Raw genomic sequence first — 18229 nt, 5'->3', positions numbered from 1 at the left:
ATAAGAGGAACTTCGACATGGTTTTGCTCAGATGCGTGGATAGACACGAAGCAGACATGTTGATGCAAGAAGTTCATGAAGGCTCCTTCGGTACTCATGCCGGCGGACATGCAATGGCTAAGAAATTGTTAAGAGTGGGTTATTACTGGATGACCATCGAATCTGATTGTTTCAAATATGCTCGGAAGTGCCATAAATGTCAGATTTATGCTGATAAGGTGCATGTGCCGCCAAATCCTCTGAATGTGATGTTTTCGCCGTGGCCGTTTGCCATGTGGGGAATTGATATGATTGGAAAGATTGAGCCGACTGCTTCCAATGGGCATCGCTTCATCCTTGTTGCCATCGACTATTTCACCAAGTGGGTCGAAGCAACGTCGTTTGCAAATGTCACCAGACATGTGGTTGCCCGCTTCATTAAGAAAGAAATCATTTGTCGTTATGGGGTTCCCGAGAGAATCATTACTGATAATGGTTCTAATCTCAATAACAAAATGATGAGGGAGTTGTGCCAGAACTTCAACATTCAGCATCACAATTCTTCCTCTTATCGTCCTAAGATGAACGGTGCTGTTGAGGCAGCAAATAAGAACATAAAGAAGATTGTGCAGAAGATGGTCGTTACGTACAGAGATTGGCACGAGATGCTACCATTCGCCTTGCATGGGTACCGTACTTCAGTACGTACGTCGACCGGGGCAACCCCTTACTCCCTTGTGTACGGTGTGGAAGCAGTCCTACCTGTTGAAGTGGAGATTCCTTCTCTAAGAGTCCTGTTGGATGTCAAGTTAGATGAAGCTGAATGGGTTCGGACAAGGTTCAATGAGTTGAGTCTTATCGAAGAGAAGCGAATGGCAGCCATTTGTCATGGGCAGTTGTATCAGAGTCGGATGAAGAGAGCTTTTGATCGGAAAGTGCGTCCTCGTTGTTTCCAAGTCGGAGATTTAGTGTTGAAAAGGATCCTTCCTCCTCAGACAGATCACATGGGCAAGTGGACTCTTAACTATGAGGGACCGTATATTGTCACCAAGATTTTTGATGGTGGAGCCTTAATGCTCGCAACTATGGATGGTGAAAACTTCACTTCCCCTATGAACTCAGACGCAGTTAAAAAATACTTCGCATAAAATAGACCCGCTGGACAATAAAAAGAATAGTCCAGGCAAAAATGGGCATCCCGACGAACCAAGAAAATGAAAAGGTTCGGGAAAAAGTTAGGGATTAAAAAATGAAAAGATTGTACACCCGGTAAGTTGAAAACCTGAAAGGGCAACTTAGGCAAAAATGGGTATCCTGGTGGATTGAAAACCCGAAAGGGCGATCCAGGCAAAAGTTAGGGATTAAGCGAATGATTGCGTTCTGAGTAGTTCTGAATCTCACCTCGTGTCGATAACCGGAAACTTTTGAAGGATAAGGAACAGTCCAATCATTTTTTTCAGAAGGTTGGTCATCTAGAGGATCTTGAAGACGAGCGAGTCATAGCAGAATTGGAACTCGATAGAAATCCATTTCACATTGCCATTAGATTAATTTCTGTTTTTTATCTTTTGTGCGATTACCTCTTTCCAGGGATTGCTTCCTGATGTAAATGCCTATTCAGAGGCCATCCAATCAATAAAATCATGTTATCCAGTACATCTCTGTGTTCATTTTCATTTTACTATTTTGTTTGCAAAAATGACGTCCGAATTTTTGATAAACATTGCATCATGAAACATAAGAGCTTTACAGGTACATGCTCAATGAACATTTAAAATTGCTGTAAATTTTAAGAACTTTGAATCGTCTATTCAGAACAGGTACACTCGGGGCATTTCCTTAAGATTCCAGCAGGTTCTCACTACTGTGCTTCCCTAAGCGGTTGTTTCAAACTATACACTCCCCAGTAGAATTGGCAGTGCCAGATTGTATATCCCCAGCGGAATTGACAGTGCCAGACTAAATCTTCCCAGTAGAAGCGGCTGCTCCTCAGAGCTCGATTCCATATCGATGATCTCGAAGCTAGATCCGTGATCTCTTTCTTGAAGCAGAATCTCGGTACCGTATCGGTGTTTGTTTCCCCTGCTGAGTCGTCTCTCTCGCAAAGTTTGGTTGCCAGAACCACTGTCACTTTCCTCAGCAACAGGCTTTCAGTGTCATTCTCTCCTCAGTCAGAGTCTCATTATTTTGTTATTGTCAGAACACCGCGTGGCCGGTCATCTCCCCATAGAGTGCTGTGTATATCCAACAACATTGCCAGGGTCCTGAAGATTGCGATCATTTCCCCAGCAGAATTCCTTGCCTCGGCTCGGCGTTCTCTCTAATCAGCATTTTGCATCCCTTCATGTAGAATCATATTGCATTACATCCTCCCAAATCGCGTAGCATTTCCATTTTCATGGAGCATTACGTCGTTGAAAAATTCAAACATACGCATGTGAAGCATAAAACATTCTCAGTATCCCAAGTGATAAACCAGAAGGTTGTTTCCAATACTCAGACTGAAGTTTGTTCATGACTTATTATCCCCGGCATAGGTCGTTGGACCACGTGCCGCCTCAATCATCATTTTCCCTATTTCTGCCGATGCTGACAGGCATGAAAAGTTTCCGGTATTCAGACCGAAATGGCATTCAGGCCAATTTCCGGTATTCAGATCGAAGTGGCATTCAGGCCAATTTTCCGGTATTCAGACCGAAGTGGCATTCAGGCCAATTTCCCGGTATCCAGACCGAAGTGGCATTCAGGCCAATTTCCCGATGTTCAGATCGAAGAAGTTTCCGACATTCAGGTCGACGCAACTTGTGGCATTCAAGCCCCATTTCCGGTACTCAGACCGAAGTGGCATTCAGGCCAGTTTTCCGGTATTCAGACCGAAGTTGTATTCAGGCCAATTTCCCGGTATCCAGACCGAAGTGGCATTCAGGCCAATTTCCCGATGTTCAGATCGAAGAAGTTTCCGACATTCAGGTCAACGCAACTTGTGGCATTCATGCCCGTTTTCCGGTACTCAGACTGAAGTGGCATTCAGGCCAGTTTTCCGGTATTCAGACCGAAGTGGCATTCAGGCCAATTTCCCGGTATTCAGACCGAAGTGGCATTCAGGCCAATTTTCCGGTGTTCAGACCGATGTTTGATAATCTAATATCTTCCGATGTTCAGGTCGAAGAAGTTTCCGACGTTCAGGTCGACGCAACTTGTGGCATTCAGGCCAGTTTTTCGGGTATTCAGACCGAAGTGGCATTCAGGCCAATCTCTCGGTGTTCAGACCGATATTAATAATCTCATATCTTCCGATGCTCAGGTCGAAGTCATTTCCAGTATTCAGACTGATGAGCGGATTTCAGGTCATGGTTATTTCTGTGTTACTATTTATTTTGGTATCCAGGTTAACATTCTTTTTCGGTACTCAGACTGATTCTCACCGTACAAGACGAATTTTTATTCAAGACCACCTCTTTTCCGATTCTGATAGGCATTTTTACTTCACTTCACTTCAGTATAAATTTCTGGATTTTATGGTATTCAATCTCTTGATACCTCGAGAGTGCGAAAGCCATTGCTATCTTCCTTTCGGGTCTCTAGTTGATTGAAGAGGGACAGCTGTAATACCCCAAAATTTACCCTTCATTTTTCTTGGAAACATGGGATTGTGTTTCACATTGCATTAGCATCATACTAGGTCATACTCATTGCATACTGCATTAGTGACTTGGGAAATCAGGGTTTGATTGATCACTCCTTGCCAAAAGGAGCCCACACAAAGCAAAGTTGAGAGTTGGATTTCATTCTCCAATTATATAAGTCTCAAGGGTCTCAAGAATTTCCATATGTCTTATTATGTTCCTCAGTTCATCAGTGGAAGATTCAGAGCTCTCAGAGTATGCATATGGAGTTAATCAGAAATCAGGGTTTCAGGGTCATCTGCAACAGGCAATATTTGATTGGAAGTAGAACGGCTCATTCATGTCATGATTAAAGAGGAATCTTGGCCTAGGAAGATTCACAATTATCATAGAAAGATCCATCGGCAATCAGTGCAATCAGTTCCTAGTCATTTTTCCCTAAAACTAGGGTTTTGCATAAAATCGGTTTATTTCGGATTCCTTGAGTGAAACTCATTTACATGGCCCTACACATGTCCACAAGTATCTACATGCAAAAAATAGGCTCTTTATTTGAGTCGGAGGTGCTTTAATTGATCAATGAAATCGGAAACCAGACAGATTGGGAAAAGTCAAATGTGGGGCCAATAAAGTCAACTCCTGACATTTTGAAGGTGGAATCTCAAAATTTATGCCTAAGGGAGCCTACATATGAAATTTTATCAAGGTTGGGTCATGGATTCATCATTTAATCAAGAGTTTGAAAAGTTACTAAATCTGGAAATAGTTGACTTTCCATTTAAGGCAAGTTTTTATGGTTTTTGCACCCACTTTAAGCCAATTTTCCATCAAGATGAAAGCTCCATTTGAAAATTTCTCCAACATGAAAGTTGTTCCTTTTGTTCCAAGCTTTCTAGATATATAAAGTTTGTTTCATTTGGATTAAAATTGAGAGAGTTATGTTTGGTCAAAGTAAGACATTATTTTAGAACACTGTGAAATTTTTCTAAGTCTAAAATTTGCAAAATTTGTCAAGACTTATGGGCCAGATTTCTTTCACTTAAAGGCATCTTTTGAAAATACTTAATTCATGACAGTTGTACCTTGATATGTCCTCTTTCACACCTTTTTGAAACCACCCCATTTGGATCATTGGTTTGGAAGATACACTCATCTAAAGTTGGTATCATAGGCTGAATTTTTTGACAGCATTTAGGCCAAACTGGCTCAACCATTTTGCAGCCATGAGACCTGAACTTTATGGCCATTTTTCACCTCTTTCCACTCACCATTTCAAGATGTGTTCAACATGAAAGATGTTAAGCTCCCTACCCCCTTTCTACTGTTTGCATTGCCTTGCCATTTGGACATTTATTCATCAAGTTACAATGCCTTAAAGTCACCTAGTTGGGTTGTTTTCATGTTGCACAAGAAAAACCAAGTTTAACCACAAAAAGACCAACACATCTTTTACCTCATTTGGCCATTTGATTTTGGTTCATTCACTTAAGTTTTGCCACATTTAACCATTTCTTTTCACACCTCATGTTTGCACAATTTGTCCATGACTCAAAACCAACACTTAAGCCCATCCACACACTTGAAACCCTACATATATAAACTCCTAAAACCCTAATCAGAATAAGAGGCTGCTATTTTCAAAGGAGGCAAGGCAAGAGGAAAGAGACCAAGTTGCATTCCCTTCCATTTTCACAAATTCTAAGAGTTCTCAAAGCACAAGCATCTCATTTTCATTCCATCCTTCCATTTTCAAGGGGCAGTGGACCTTGCATCCATTAGGTAAGCTCTAGTCCATTCTCTTCCATGGCCTTGTTCACTTCACTTCATGCTTGTTCATTACTTTCATTTCATGCTCACTATGCTTGCTATTGTTTTTTTCTCCATGTCATACCATGCTTTGTTTCATGTTATTTTCCCATGTTAGCAATATATCATGTTTGTTTATGAAGCCCTCGCCATGAGGCATTGCTTTAAATTGGAGTTTTGCAACTTTGAATTTTCACTCATATCCATGTTCATATGCTTGCCTTGTTGTTCATCTTTCTTCATGCTAGAGTCATCGTTTTGCATGAAATAAAATACCATGTTGTTCCTCTCATTTTGTACTTGAGTTTTGTTTTTTACACCATGTCATTTGGTGCATTAAGTTGAGAGAAATGTTGATTGGAAAGTGGAAGGGTTGGCTGCATTTTTTCGAACCCCACATGCATGCTGCAAGTTGGTGTACGTTGCATGAAAGTCAAGGTCATGCGTGACAGCTTGTGGACCGTCCGATCGCGCGGCCATGCGTTGATCCTGGGCGTTGGTTCTTGTTTTTGTCCTTTGTGACTTTAATGAAATGCATGACCGGTTGATGCATGGCTACGTGATTGTACATTAAAATGTTACATTCCATTTTTATTTATTTTGCCATGCTGGGAGATCATTTCGCTGGACCGGGCCAGCGCTCCATTTCACCTGCTATTCACACCACCAAGAGGCCCATTTCATCCTATTCTATTTCCATGCATTTTATTTTCTTTTAATTTTTAGTTTTGTTTAATTAAATAAAAAAATGCTATTTGTCCATAAAAATATCAAAAAAAAAAATTTTACTTTCCTTAATGTTTTATTTAATTTATTAAATTTTTATTTTCATATTTTATTTAGTCTTAATATTTTATTTTAATTATTTATTTCAGGTGGTTTTTTTAAGCATACATTTTTTCATTTATTTTATTTTCTTGACTTAAAATTATTTTTAGATTCTGATTTTCGGGATGAGGGTTGACCAATGTCTCATGGTCAACCTGACCTTTTATTGGAATTTTATTTCCTATTTTCAATTTATTCTTGATTTATTTCTAACCTAGTCTTGTTGTTTGACTTTTCATTTGACTTCTGTTTTATTTCAATTAATTTATACACTAATTTTCATTATTTTTGAAATCTTTTTTGGGGATGATGATGTCCTGACCCCACCTAACTTAGTTTAATTTTTCATAATTTTTGTGATTAATTTACTATTTATTTGACATTTTTTAAGTTGACTTGACTTTTTGGTTGACTTTTCTATGATTGATGTTTGACATAGGGATTGCTTAGGGCAATTGAAGAGATCTTTTGATCCTCCCTTGTTCATCTCATGTGCCACATACTAGAGGCCTTTCATCTTGATTTTATTTGATCCTTGCATCATTTCCCGATTAAATTATTCATTGATTCTTTGTGTGCATAATTTCACTTGTCTTATTCATCTGATATTTTTATACTTGTTTCTTTCATCCATGTCTTTATTGTTTGATTGTTTAATATGTTTATACTTCTCATACATTGTTTAATGCTTCATTATTTCATTCTTTGATTATTTGATTTGATTATATACTTGTTTATATCTTACTTGTTTGATTAACTGTGGCCTACTTGTTTGTTGTATGAGGCATATATTATTATTGTTTGATTGCCATGTACAATCCCCATTCATTACAAATGTATCCCTCTCCCATGAATTGTATAATGTTTATTTCTCTCATTCTTTATTCATCTGTTAATACAAGAAATAAATTGAACATCCGATAACCATTTCATAACAAGATCAAAACCTCGATCCAACGTCGAGTAACCATTTTCAAAACTTAACAGAACCAGCACGTATTCATCCATTTACCCTGTAAGTCGATTGCTTTATGCATCGCCATTTACCTTGTAAGTCGATTGCTTTATGCATCGCCATCAACCTTGTAAGTCGATTGCTTTATGCATCGCCATCAACCTTGTAAGTCGATTGCTTCATGCATCGCCATCTACCCTTATCCATAGCACCTCTCCTTGCTCCATTCGTCGATTCTTGTTCCGTTTAGGTAGCACCCATTAGATAGAACCTTTTTTATGATAACATAGGTAGAATTCCCATATTCCTTGGTATGATAACATAGGTAGAATTCCCTTATTCTTTTGTATGATAACATAGGTAGAATTCCCTCAATCTTTGCATGCTAACATTAGGTAGATGTTCCCATTTGTAAATCTTAACTCATAGGTCCACATTGCATGACAACTCTAGGGCAGAGCTTCCCCATTTTTAGACCTTCCGTACGTCTCCGATCCTGTGGCATGCCAATCCGTCCTATTGCAAAGAGGTAACTGCCTAAGACTCGATTCAGCGAGCTGCGACACCTGCTGCTAGGACGTGAACACATTGCCCACTCTCCTTTGACACAACTGGTGTCTTCCTTTGTAAGTCCATGTTCAAATGGCAATCCCTATGTAGCCGAACTACGGCAACTCTGATTCTCATGTTCAGGTGAGATACGTAGGCACAAGATGCGATGTCTTGCCGAGTTTGACTAACGACAAACAACTAATCCTTGTTTGTTTTCGCCCTCGTTGTGATTCTTTTCTCTCTCCCTCGTTGCGATCGAGACCTTCCCTTTCTCTTGCCCTAGTTGCAATCGAGACCCTTATTCCCGTAGTTAGTTGAACTACATTTTGCTCTGATTCTCATTCCCGATGAGATACGTAGGCATAAGACGCGATGTCTTAGCAAGCACATTTCTCTTTAACCCATAGGTAGCCGAGCTACGAAGACTCTGATTCTCATACTCAGATGAGATACGTATGCAGTGGATACGACATTCGTGCGAGTCATTTTCTTTTGACCCTCTCTTTTAGTAAATAGTACATTAGATAAACACACACCCTTTAGACAAGAACAACAAGAGTGGATCCCGTAGAGTACTACGGATGCGTAGGGGTGCTAATACCTTCCCTTCGCATAATCGACTCTCGAACCCAAGATTTGGTTGCGAGACCTTGTCTTTTCCTTTCCTTTCTCCAGGTTTACTTCGAGCGTTTCCTTTCCCTCCTTTGGGATAAATAACGCACGGTGGCGACTCTTCTGTCATTCCTTCTTCGCCGGTTGTTTTTTCGCATACTATTTTTTTTAGGCTGCGACAGCAGGCCCAATAGCCTCAAGGGGACTTCAGTCAACGAATTGACTATGAAGATCAACCCAGGGTCGTTAGATCAATGAGTCCAACTCATTCAACTAAACGTGTGGACACGATGCTAGTACATGGTAAGGAGTGGTGGGGACGCTTCCATGGAATTGCCTGGTTGACCAAAATCAAACCCAGGCGTGACCTTCCCAAAAGGAGACACATGGCGCACATGCGCCCGCCCAGAAATGCCCATTTAAAAACAAAATTAGAAGAAACGGTTTCATTTGGCCATTTGCTTTCTCTCTCTTCACTTCAGAGCTCTAAAGCTCTGCAAGTGAAGCCACCCTCCGCCGGCCAAACTTCATCGGAGAAGACGGTGGTTGCCGACCACCCACGGCGGCGCCACCTTCTTCTCCGGCCAAACCACGTCAAAAATCTAAATGCCAAACACTAACCCCACCTATTCTAACCTCGTGATCACAGATTTGGTCACGAAAACCACAAAAGGTTAACCCAAAGCCTTGGATCGGAAACCCTAAAAACCTAAACAGAGATTTTCATAAAACCAAACCCCATAAATCTTCTCCTTAAGCCAACAAACACAAAAAACAAATAAGTATCAATAATCAGAGTCGAAACCCTAAGTCTACAAATGAAGTCACAATGGCGGAAATTTTAAGCAATTGACATGGGGGTTTTGGTCGGCTCATCAAGACGAAAAAGATGGTGTAAATATTTAAAGCGAATGAGAAAGAGACCGGAAGTGGGTCGCCGACGACGTCTTCTCCGCGGCGTTTCCAGATAAGTTCTTTCTAACAATTCACTCTCTTCGTCTTCCTCTGCTCTTGACTCCCTTTTAGCGCTGTTAATGGTTGTGTTAAATGGAAAAATTATTTTTTATTTCTTGTCTTTTTTTTATTCACCGTCCTTTTTTCCTTTATGTTATCTGGGTACTAATAGTGAGGTTATCCAGTTGATCCTCCCCATGAGGAGCTATCAAATCTTATGATAAAATCTGTCAGGAAATCTTTAGCTCATCCCAGATTTCGTGGGATTTTGATTTTGTGGATTTGTTAAATTTCTGGATGTTCATTGTGATCCTCTGTGCAAAGCGTTTGCCCAATTAATTTGTTAATTATTTTCCAGCTTTTTAAGTGCTTATGATAAGACTTTTTGACTTAAGTTGCTATTTTCTTCCCAGGTCACAAAGGCAAAACAAAACTCAATTGAGAAAGAGGGGACGAATGACTGTTGTACCAGTTTATGAGGAAGTTGGATTTGAGGGTGTTTCAATCCAAAGGACGGTTTTGGCAATGGTTTTTGAAAGTTCTGTTTTCAACCTATTGGATTTGCATCAATCTTTAATTTTTCAAGTTTAAACATTAAGATGTAATATTGGATTTTTGGATAATGTGTATAATGCTTTTTGGACTGTTTGTAATATCTTAGATCAGAATTTCATTTGTGTAATCAATTTTCAAACATTCAAGCCTTAGAGTTAATATTTTGCTGAAGACAGTTTGGACCATCATAAATATAAGAATGAACATTCAAATTGGTTACTTTTAGTATATTTATTATTGGCTGAATAATCATATAACTAAAAGAACAAGACGAAACGTACATCATAAGCATGGAAAGCTCAACTCCAACCACAAAACTTAACAAAGGATCTTGACACATGAGTCTAAATATGGTGACTTAACTTAAACCTAACACTCACATGCTTAAAAAACGCAAATTTAATTTAGGGACCTATGAAGGACTTTAAAATTTAGCACAAATATTTGGGATGTGAAAATGGGCTTGCAAACTTGGGCTAATCAAGTGATCATAAAAAATAACATGGCTTTTAATACTTGCTAATAAGAGAATGGATTTGGATTAGTATGTGTAAAAAAGATTTGAACTATACTTTGGACTTCCAATATGTTGATAGGAGTGGGCTTTTTTTAAACCAACAAGTCTTATGGATAACCCAAAAATGGGCCTTTTATAACCAACGAGTCCAAAAATACGCATACCATCCCATGCTTTAGTAATAACAATAAGAGACAAACGCAACAGATGTTTTCTTGAGTCATGTACAAGGAACTTAACAGACGAAATGCCACTGAAAGATTTGTTGAAAATTTGATGTCACTGAGGATTTTCTTTAGAATAATCATATGAGTATTGGATGTGCCTTTGGGAAGGATGAGGAGTTTGGAGTAGCTTAGGATTGAGAAACCCTAAGGTAATGTATGCCTTATAACTTCTGGTGGTGAATGCTGGCGAACGATTTTCTTACCCGGATAAAATTGGGAAATGACAATTAGAGAGGTGGAAAGATGATGTATCTGAATACAATCTCTGCAAATGTCATTTGCATGCATAGTTTATAGTTTTGTACGCATCAACACACAAAATGGCAAGCTCATAATAACATAGAACATTCTTGAACTAATCATCTTCGGGTTGTTCCAGTTCCAAAATCTTATTTTCACGATTTTAGTATTTTAAACACAAACATTCCTGTAAAAATAAATATATCATCATCAATCTTGATTAAATTAGTATAAAACAGATGTAATACAAAAATAAATAAATATATCTCTTCTTCTAATACATGGCTGGCAGCATGATCTCCATAAAGATAAAGTAAGGAGGTGTCAAATAGGTCTCGTGGATAACTATCTATATGGGTATCCGCATCAACGGTAAGTTTCTCCTGATTGACTTCATAAGGTTCAAGGGCTTCATAAACAGGGAACACGTGGCCCCGTTAAGTATATGCCTGAGATAAGTAATTTCGAGAAGTAGAAACAGATGGTTGTGAACCTCGACCTTGTGAAGGTATATTTTTAAGAGTTAGAATGTTGTTTAGCTTTTAGACCTTTTGTAGCTTAATTTTTTAGGGTGGACTTGTTAAACTAAGATGGAGTATAAACTATATACATTTAAGGAAATAAAATAAAACTCAGACCTAGGTCTGATTTCAGTGCCATTGTTCCCTTTTTTCTTATTCCCAGTTGTAATGATTTAAAACATGACATTCATTTCTCTGATTTATTATGTTTTTGAGAGCTAAACTGTACGAAATTTTTTGTTTACATAACGTTGTGGCATTAAGATTGTTATTCCTTGCCTTGAACATACTTAAAACAACAAATTTATGCAAATATTTCATGTCTAGTGTGCTAGAGTTTTCCTTATCTAATACTCTAAGCGATGCTAAAAATATCGAAAGACATATTTATACAAAGTAATATTATTAGAGTAGATGACCATTGAAAGTTTTAAATGTATAGTATTTTGAAATTCTTGCCAAATATGTATTTGTACAAAAGTGTCTTGTCTGGTTTTGTTATAAACAACAATTATGTGTTGATCTTTTATATGTAAAAAGAAGACAGTGTCTTGTCTGGTTTTGTTATAAACAACAATTATGTGTTGATCTTTTATATGTAAAAAGAAGACTTACATCCATAATAAAATAATAATGGTCTTCAGCCGTTTTATGACTCTAACTCTTGACTAACACTAGTTTTCGAGAATGGATTCCTCCAATGTAGATTTCGCGGGAGGAGCAGAGAAAATTTGTACATTCTTAACCTTTTAAGGTGTGGTAACCTTTTAAGGCGTGGTTCAGATTTCAATTGAGACAATTGACCCAATAACCTCACATATCCAACTCCTTCATCTATTACCATTCCCTATTTGGATTTGACTCTTGATTTCCTTATTAAACACGCCAACTCTCTAGATGAAAAATTGTATAAGAGAAATAAATTTCCCTTCTTCCTCGCCCCGGTGGCGGATTGGAGATTATTTTCCCACCACCAAATAGTAAATAAACATGGCATAATGTAACCAGATTATCTTGCATTCAAAATTTGCATAACTTCAATTCTCAAAATATCATTTCAGAAACTTATAACGATAAACTAAATTTAGAAAAGATCACAACCTTGAGTTTGGTACAAGTTTTGATTATTATAATTAAGTATATAAGATTTTATTTTACAAAACATAACCATAAGATAAACTAATTAGCTGAATTATTGATTGATCAAAAACTACTTCCTAACTGTAATAAGCAAATAAGAAACCTTGCCTAAAATCCTAAACCAAACAGTAACATTTCTGATAAACTGTCAGTGACTAGAAAATTATGAAGTAACCTTGCCTAAAATCCTAAACCAAACAGTAACATTTCCGATAAAATGTTAGTGACTGGAAAATTATGAAGCAGCCCCAATCTAAGAATTTTATTCATTCTTTTAAATTGTTTTCAAATGATTGACCAAAATAAAGTTAATTACTTACTCCCTCCTATAAGCAAATTTCACCTTTTTATATTCATTAAATAATTAATGTATCTGATCTATAGACCGGATACATTAATTATTTAATGAATCTAAAAAGGTGAAATTTGCTTATGGAACGATGGGACGGAGGGAACTGGACATTAATAATTAATGTATCTGATCTATAGACCGGATATATATATATAAGCATTGCAAGGCTTAATAGAAGGAGCATTGTGAAAAAGAGTTACCCACCAAGCCATCTTATGAAAGATTCTCTATTCTACGAGAGCCACCATATTCCTGAAGACATGTTTTTAAAACAAATTTCATGGTAACCGGTTAAGAACAAGCATCTCCGAATACCTTTTTTGCACTAGTGAAGAAACAAATTGATGGAATGCAACAAAGATCTGGTCTGATTACATACCGTAGCGGTTAATAAAATTTAAAAGGATAAAAAGGCATCCAAAGGTTCAAAACAAATTTACCTATACTCAAAAACACACCATAACTAAAGTAAGCCTCATGATACTTATTTCTAAGCATCACACTGTTTACCTGTTGTGTACTCAGACTACGGCAAAATCATGAAAAATAGTGTTACAATAAGAGTTAATGAACATATACACTAAAGCTTTAAGAATATGAATTCTCTAGGATTCTGACCAGAATTATTTTTTAATGAGAAACAAATATATTATAAGATTCAAAATTTGACCTATAATGAAAAATGATGCAACTAAATTATGGAGAACAAAAACAATTTAAATACCAACAATCTAAGAGAATCGCAGCATGCAGAATCAGACCAGATGTAGTATGATATTAACCCAAAAGAATGAAATCCAAAAAACATGCAAATCAAATTCATACTATAATACGATTTTATAGACTGTATAATACACCCAACAAAGAAATAATAAAGCATAGTATCTAACAAATTTCACATGACTAATCCTTGAATTATTCTATAGACGGGGGAGACGAGGGTATAAAAGAAAACAAAAATGAAAACCAATAATGAAGCAATACACATTATTTTACTCAATCAGTTAGTCTTCAAGTGCAAACAACAATCTCAGGATAAAATAGTAACTGATGCAAAGGCCTTCACCACTCCCACAAACAAGCAAAACAAACTAAATCCCATTTGATTCAAAAAACAATATCAATTTATTTGAATATGCAATTACACAACTATCTTCCGCTAAACAACTCTACAAAAAGAGTATCAACAACTAGTGTTGTTAAAGTGCATAACTACCACCTTCCAATGAAAACAATACCCAAAATCTATTCAAGTGACTATGGCATCGTGCTTCCACCCAAAACAAGTTGTTTGCAATAAATTCATACAGTGCAAGTTGATAAAGTTAAACAAAGGTGCAATAACTTATTAGAGTTCCTTGGTAAAGGGAGAAACAAAGGAAATAAAATTGACACCAATATAATCCAGCTTGTATTGTACAAAGAATTTCTCATGCATATCATCAAATAAGGGGCGTATAATATAGAAACATATATAACTCAAGAAGAAATTACTGATAACCCAAGAAAAATGTAACCAAGTACAAACTCATAATAAATATGACCATAATCCATAACCAATATAATTAAAATAAAGGTTGGAACAGCTAAAGTAATCTGGCTAAAAGTACAAAACTAGTCTATCACAATAGTTTTTAACTAACAGCGCATGGATCGTGCTTAAAAGGAGAGAAGGTGAAATCAAGAGGCTGTAAAAGTACAAGTTAACACAATCACTACACCAGAGCACATAGTCTGCAATAACAACGCAATCACCAGAAGCACACAAAGATCTGCGCCCAACAAGCGATGATACACCTGAATCAAACATCCATTCAACTCAATTCATCATTTCACAACAATCTTTCACGGAACATATAATGTAAAAGCGCATAGTCAATGAGAAAAGATTCATTGCTCATCCATTCATAGGAGGCACAGCCCAAAATACAATTTTGAAGATAATTTCAAGCAAGGAATAAGAAACACAGCAATTTGGAAATTCTAACAGCAAAGTTGAAAAACAAACAAGACACACCAGATATTAAACTATACATGCAAGGAGGGGGAAACCACAAAATCATAGAGAGTAGAGACCGCTCTCAGATAAGTATCAATGTGATTAAGAACCAGAAAGACGGTCGCAGAACAAAACATGTTAAATGTTGGATGTGCACTAAATAAGAGTTTCAACAAGAGATAAACTCCGTTTTAACAAGTAATACCAAACTTTTATGCCCCAATTATATTATGAAAACTTCTCTACTTTTCATCTTTAAAATTTATGCTAATTTTACTTGCTTAACAAGAAGGTAATAAACTCTTGAAGTGAATAATTTTGTACATTTTTTTGAAACAATAAAAATGTGAAAAGTGTTGTTTTCATTATTTCCAAATTGCATCTAGCATTTCATCTCCTCTACATCCGGATAGTTCACTTCAAGAGTATCATATTATATTAGCCAGTTAAAATAAATACACATTATAGAAAATAAAAATAGAAAATGTTTTTACAAAATAAACAGAACCTTGGATTTTATGGCATGCAGCTTTTTCAATGAGCAAAAGTGACCTCACAATTCAAAATTACTAAGTTGGTTGCAATACATGATGAATTGACATAGAAAATAACAAAACAGGTTGCAGTCAAGAAAAATATAACAAAAAAAACAACCAAGTCAAAAGTTTTTAAAAAAATCGGTTACTCAATATATTCCATATTGAAATGGTACCGATCACAAATTCGCTATAAACAGCTTCACCAATTAAGGACTTATCTAGCTATTGTTGCATCAGAGAACCACAACAATCATCAAATGGGTATAAAAAGCAACAGATCAGCTGCAATCTCCAACAACACCACAAAAGCAAACAGGTATATTCAATTCAATAAAGGTCAAAAAAGGTGACAACTAAATAAAAACGCTGAAAAGAGAGAAAAAAGACATCGCAAACAACAAATTTAATCATACATCTAAAATAATTGACATGACAAGACAGCAAACACAATACAAAACCATGACAAAAGAAAAACTCATCATAACATAGACAAGGCATGTGAAGCAAATTGTGAACTGAACAGTATACTATTTAGACCTCAAACCTCACAGCCAGACCTCAAACCTCACCGCCAATTATACATGAATAAAACTACAGTTACTAAACACAACGCAAGTGATAATATACCAAATAATACTATGATGAAAACAAAGAAACACTCTAACTCTAACAACAGAAGAACAAAAACTATGAAAAGGAAAACATATAACTTAAAATAATAATAATTGACCTAAAGAGAATGTTACAAGCCAAAAAATTCAAATTTACCTTAGTAGTAAGGGGGCCCATTTGGATACATGGAACCAGGTTGAACCCTTGGTACCGGCGACGCCCCAGCAGGAGGAAGATGCTGATTCTGATAACCCGATGAACTATAGTGGCCGCTATCAGGATATCCTCCAGCTTGCATTCCACCTGAACTTGGTAATCTGTACAAAGAAGAAAGCCCAACATTACCTCCAGCAGAACTATGTCCACCACCGGCACCTGCACCGGTCCCACCACTACCTCCTCCATAACCGCTGCCGCCACCGCTGCCACCAAAACCTGTCGCTGTAGGCCCACCATAACCTCCATAATGACCACCACCATACCCACCCGCACCACCCACTGAAGACGGGGCCTGACTCCCCACAGAAGACAACCCACCGCCAACAGACGAATTCATAGGATGGTTACCCATTGGAGGCTGACCCTGATGCCCACCAGAAAACCCTCCATAAGGACCCATACCAACAGAGCCACCGTATTGACCCGGCCCAGGCCCAGCTGCAGGAGCCATCCCCATTCCATTTCCATGGGTATTCCCACGGGGCTGAACCCCATCTGGCCCACCACGTTGCTGCTTCCCATCTGTTATTGCCAGCTTGCAATTTAACTGCCGCCCCTCTACATTCTTCACGGGCTCCAACAGCGCAGCCTGAGCCCCTTCAGGTGTCTTGTACACAAAAAGAGCGAACCCTTTCGACCTTCCTGTCTGTTTATCAAAGCCCAATGGACCTTCCTCGATCTCGCCATACAGTGAGAAATGGGCTAAAAGCTTATCTCCTGCGAGATCCGGTGGCACGTTAGATACATATATCTTTCGCTGCGCAATATCTGCTGTGTTGGTGTTAGAACCCGAATTCCCTGCTGCAGCTAATTGCGTGACAGTAACCCGTCCATCAATGCGCTTGCTAGGCTCACGAAGAGCTAGTAGAGCCCCATCCACATGGCGGAAGGTGACAAAGCCATAACCCTTAGACTTACCGGTGGCCTTGTCGACAATGACAATGGCTTCTTCAAGTTCACCATAAGTTGAAAAGAGAGAGCGGAGACCGTCGGTGGTTGTGTCCCAGCCGAGGCCGCGGATGAATAGCTTGCGTTGGGAGATGTCGGTGTCAGCAATTGCGCGGGCGGCGGAGAGAACATCAGGATGGCGGATGACGGCGTCTTGGAGGATGTTAATTAGCTGGTCGGAGGTGAAACGCTCGATTACCTTACGGGCTTCCGACGGGGAGAGCTTTAGGTGATCAGCTTCACCGCCGAATCCGTTCTCGTCAAGCTTACGCTTTTTGGTGGGATCCATTGTCGTTTGAATTGGAGTTAAGAAAAGGATGAATATTAAAATTGATAAACCCTAACCCTAAATCACTAATCTGCAAGCTCTCTTCACTCCGCGAATTTGAGACTGATTGCGTGAAAGAGAAAGAGAGAACAGTACGTTAGTATCATGGGTTTATATATAGGCATATAGATGTTGGGTTTGTGGCTTTGGGTTGCTTCAAATCTGACATCGTGGGCTTCTTACAAGAATTTTATTTTATAGAATTTCTTTTTTTATCCTCAAACTCTTGAAAAAACTTTAAAACGTCTTCTAGATTTTTTATTGTTTTTTAAGTTGTTGATTTAAAATTTAAATGTTTAATTACAATTTTGGTATTTTGATCTTTTTTTTAGGACTAAAATCTAACAAGAAAACTTAAAAAATAGATAAAAATCATAGTTTTTAAAATGAGGATCAAAATATAAAAAAAAATAGGGGAAGCAAAATTGCAATTAAGTCAAATTCAAAACTCATGTGATGAATACCTTCTTTTACACCTCATTTTAATATTTCTGAAGTTTAAATTTCTAAATTCTTCACACTTTGAAATTTTTATATTGGTTCATGTTATACTATTTCAAAATAAGCTACTGCATGTTTGCTTGATTATGTGTGTTATGTACTAAAAACAAATAGAAATGAAATGACGATATGAGATAATGGTGGATTTTAGATCCCGATGCAGCTGCTTGATTATGTGTGTTATGTACTAGAAACAAATAGAAATGAATGAGGATATGA

The 18229-nt window shown here is 37.6% G+C and overlaps 1 protein-coding gene across 1 annotated transcript; it reads right to left on the bottom strand.

Annotated features, from left to right (window-relative positions):
* Positions 1–14339: 14339 nt before the first annotated feature.
* On the bottom strand, positions 14340–17646 carry LOC127075361 (UBP1-associated protein 2C). Its single transcript, XM_051016843.1, has 2 exons — positions 16171–17646; positions 14340–14661 (listed from the first exon to the last, which is right to left on the bottom strand). Exon 1 carries the CDS (start codon positions 17468–17470, stop codon positions 16172–16174), a length of 1299 nt encoding a protein of 432 aa, XP_050872800.1. The 5' UTR covers positions 17471–17646; the 3' UTR covers positions 14340–14661; position 16171.
* Positions 17647–18229: the final 583 nt, after the last annotated feature.

Source organism: Lathyrus oleraceus, chromosome 4, assembly GCF_024323335.1.
Source record: "Lathyrus oleraceus cultivar Zhongwan6 chromosome 4, CAAS_Psat_ZW6_1.0, whole genome shotgun sequence".
Lineage (NCBI taxonomy): Eukaryota > Viridiplantae > Streptophyta > Magnoliopsida > Fabales > Fabaceae > Lathyrus > Lathyrus oleraceus.
This window is presented reverse-complemented; position numbering and strand designations above follow the sequence as displayed.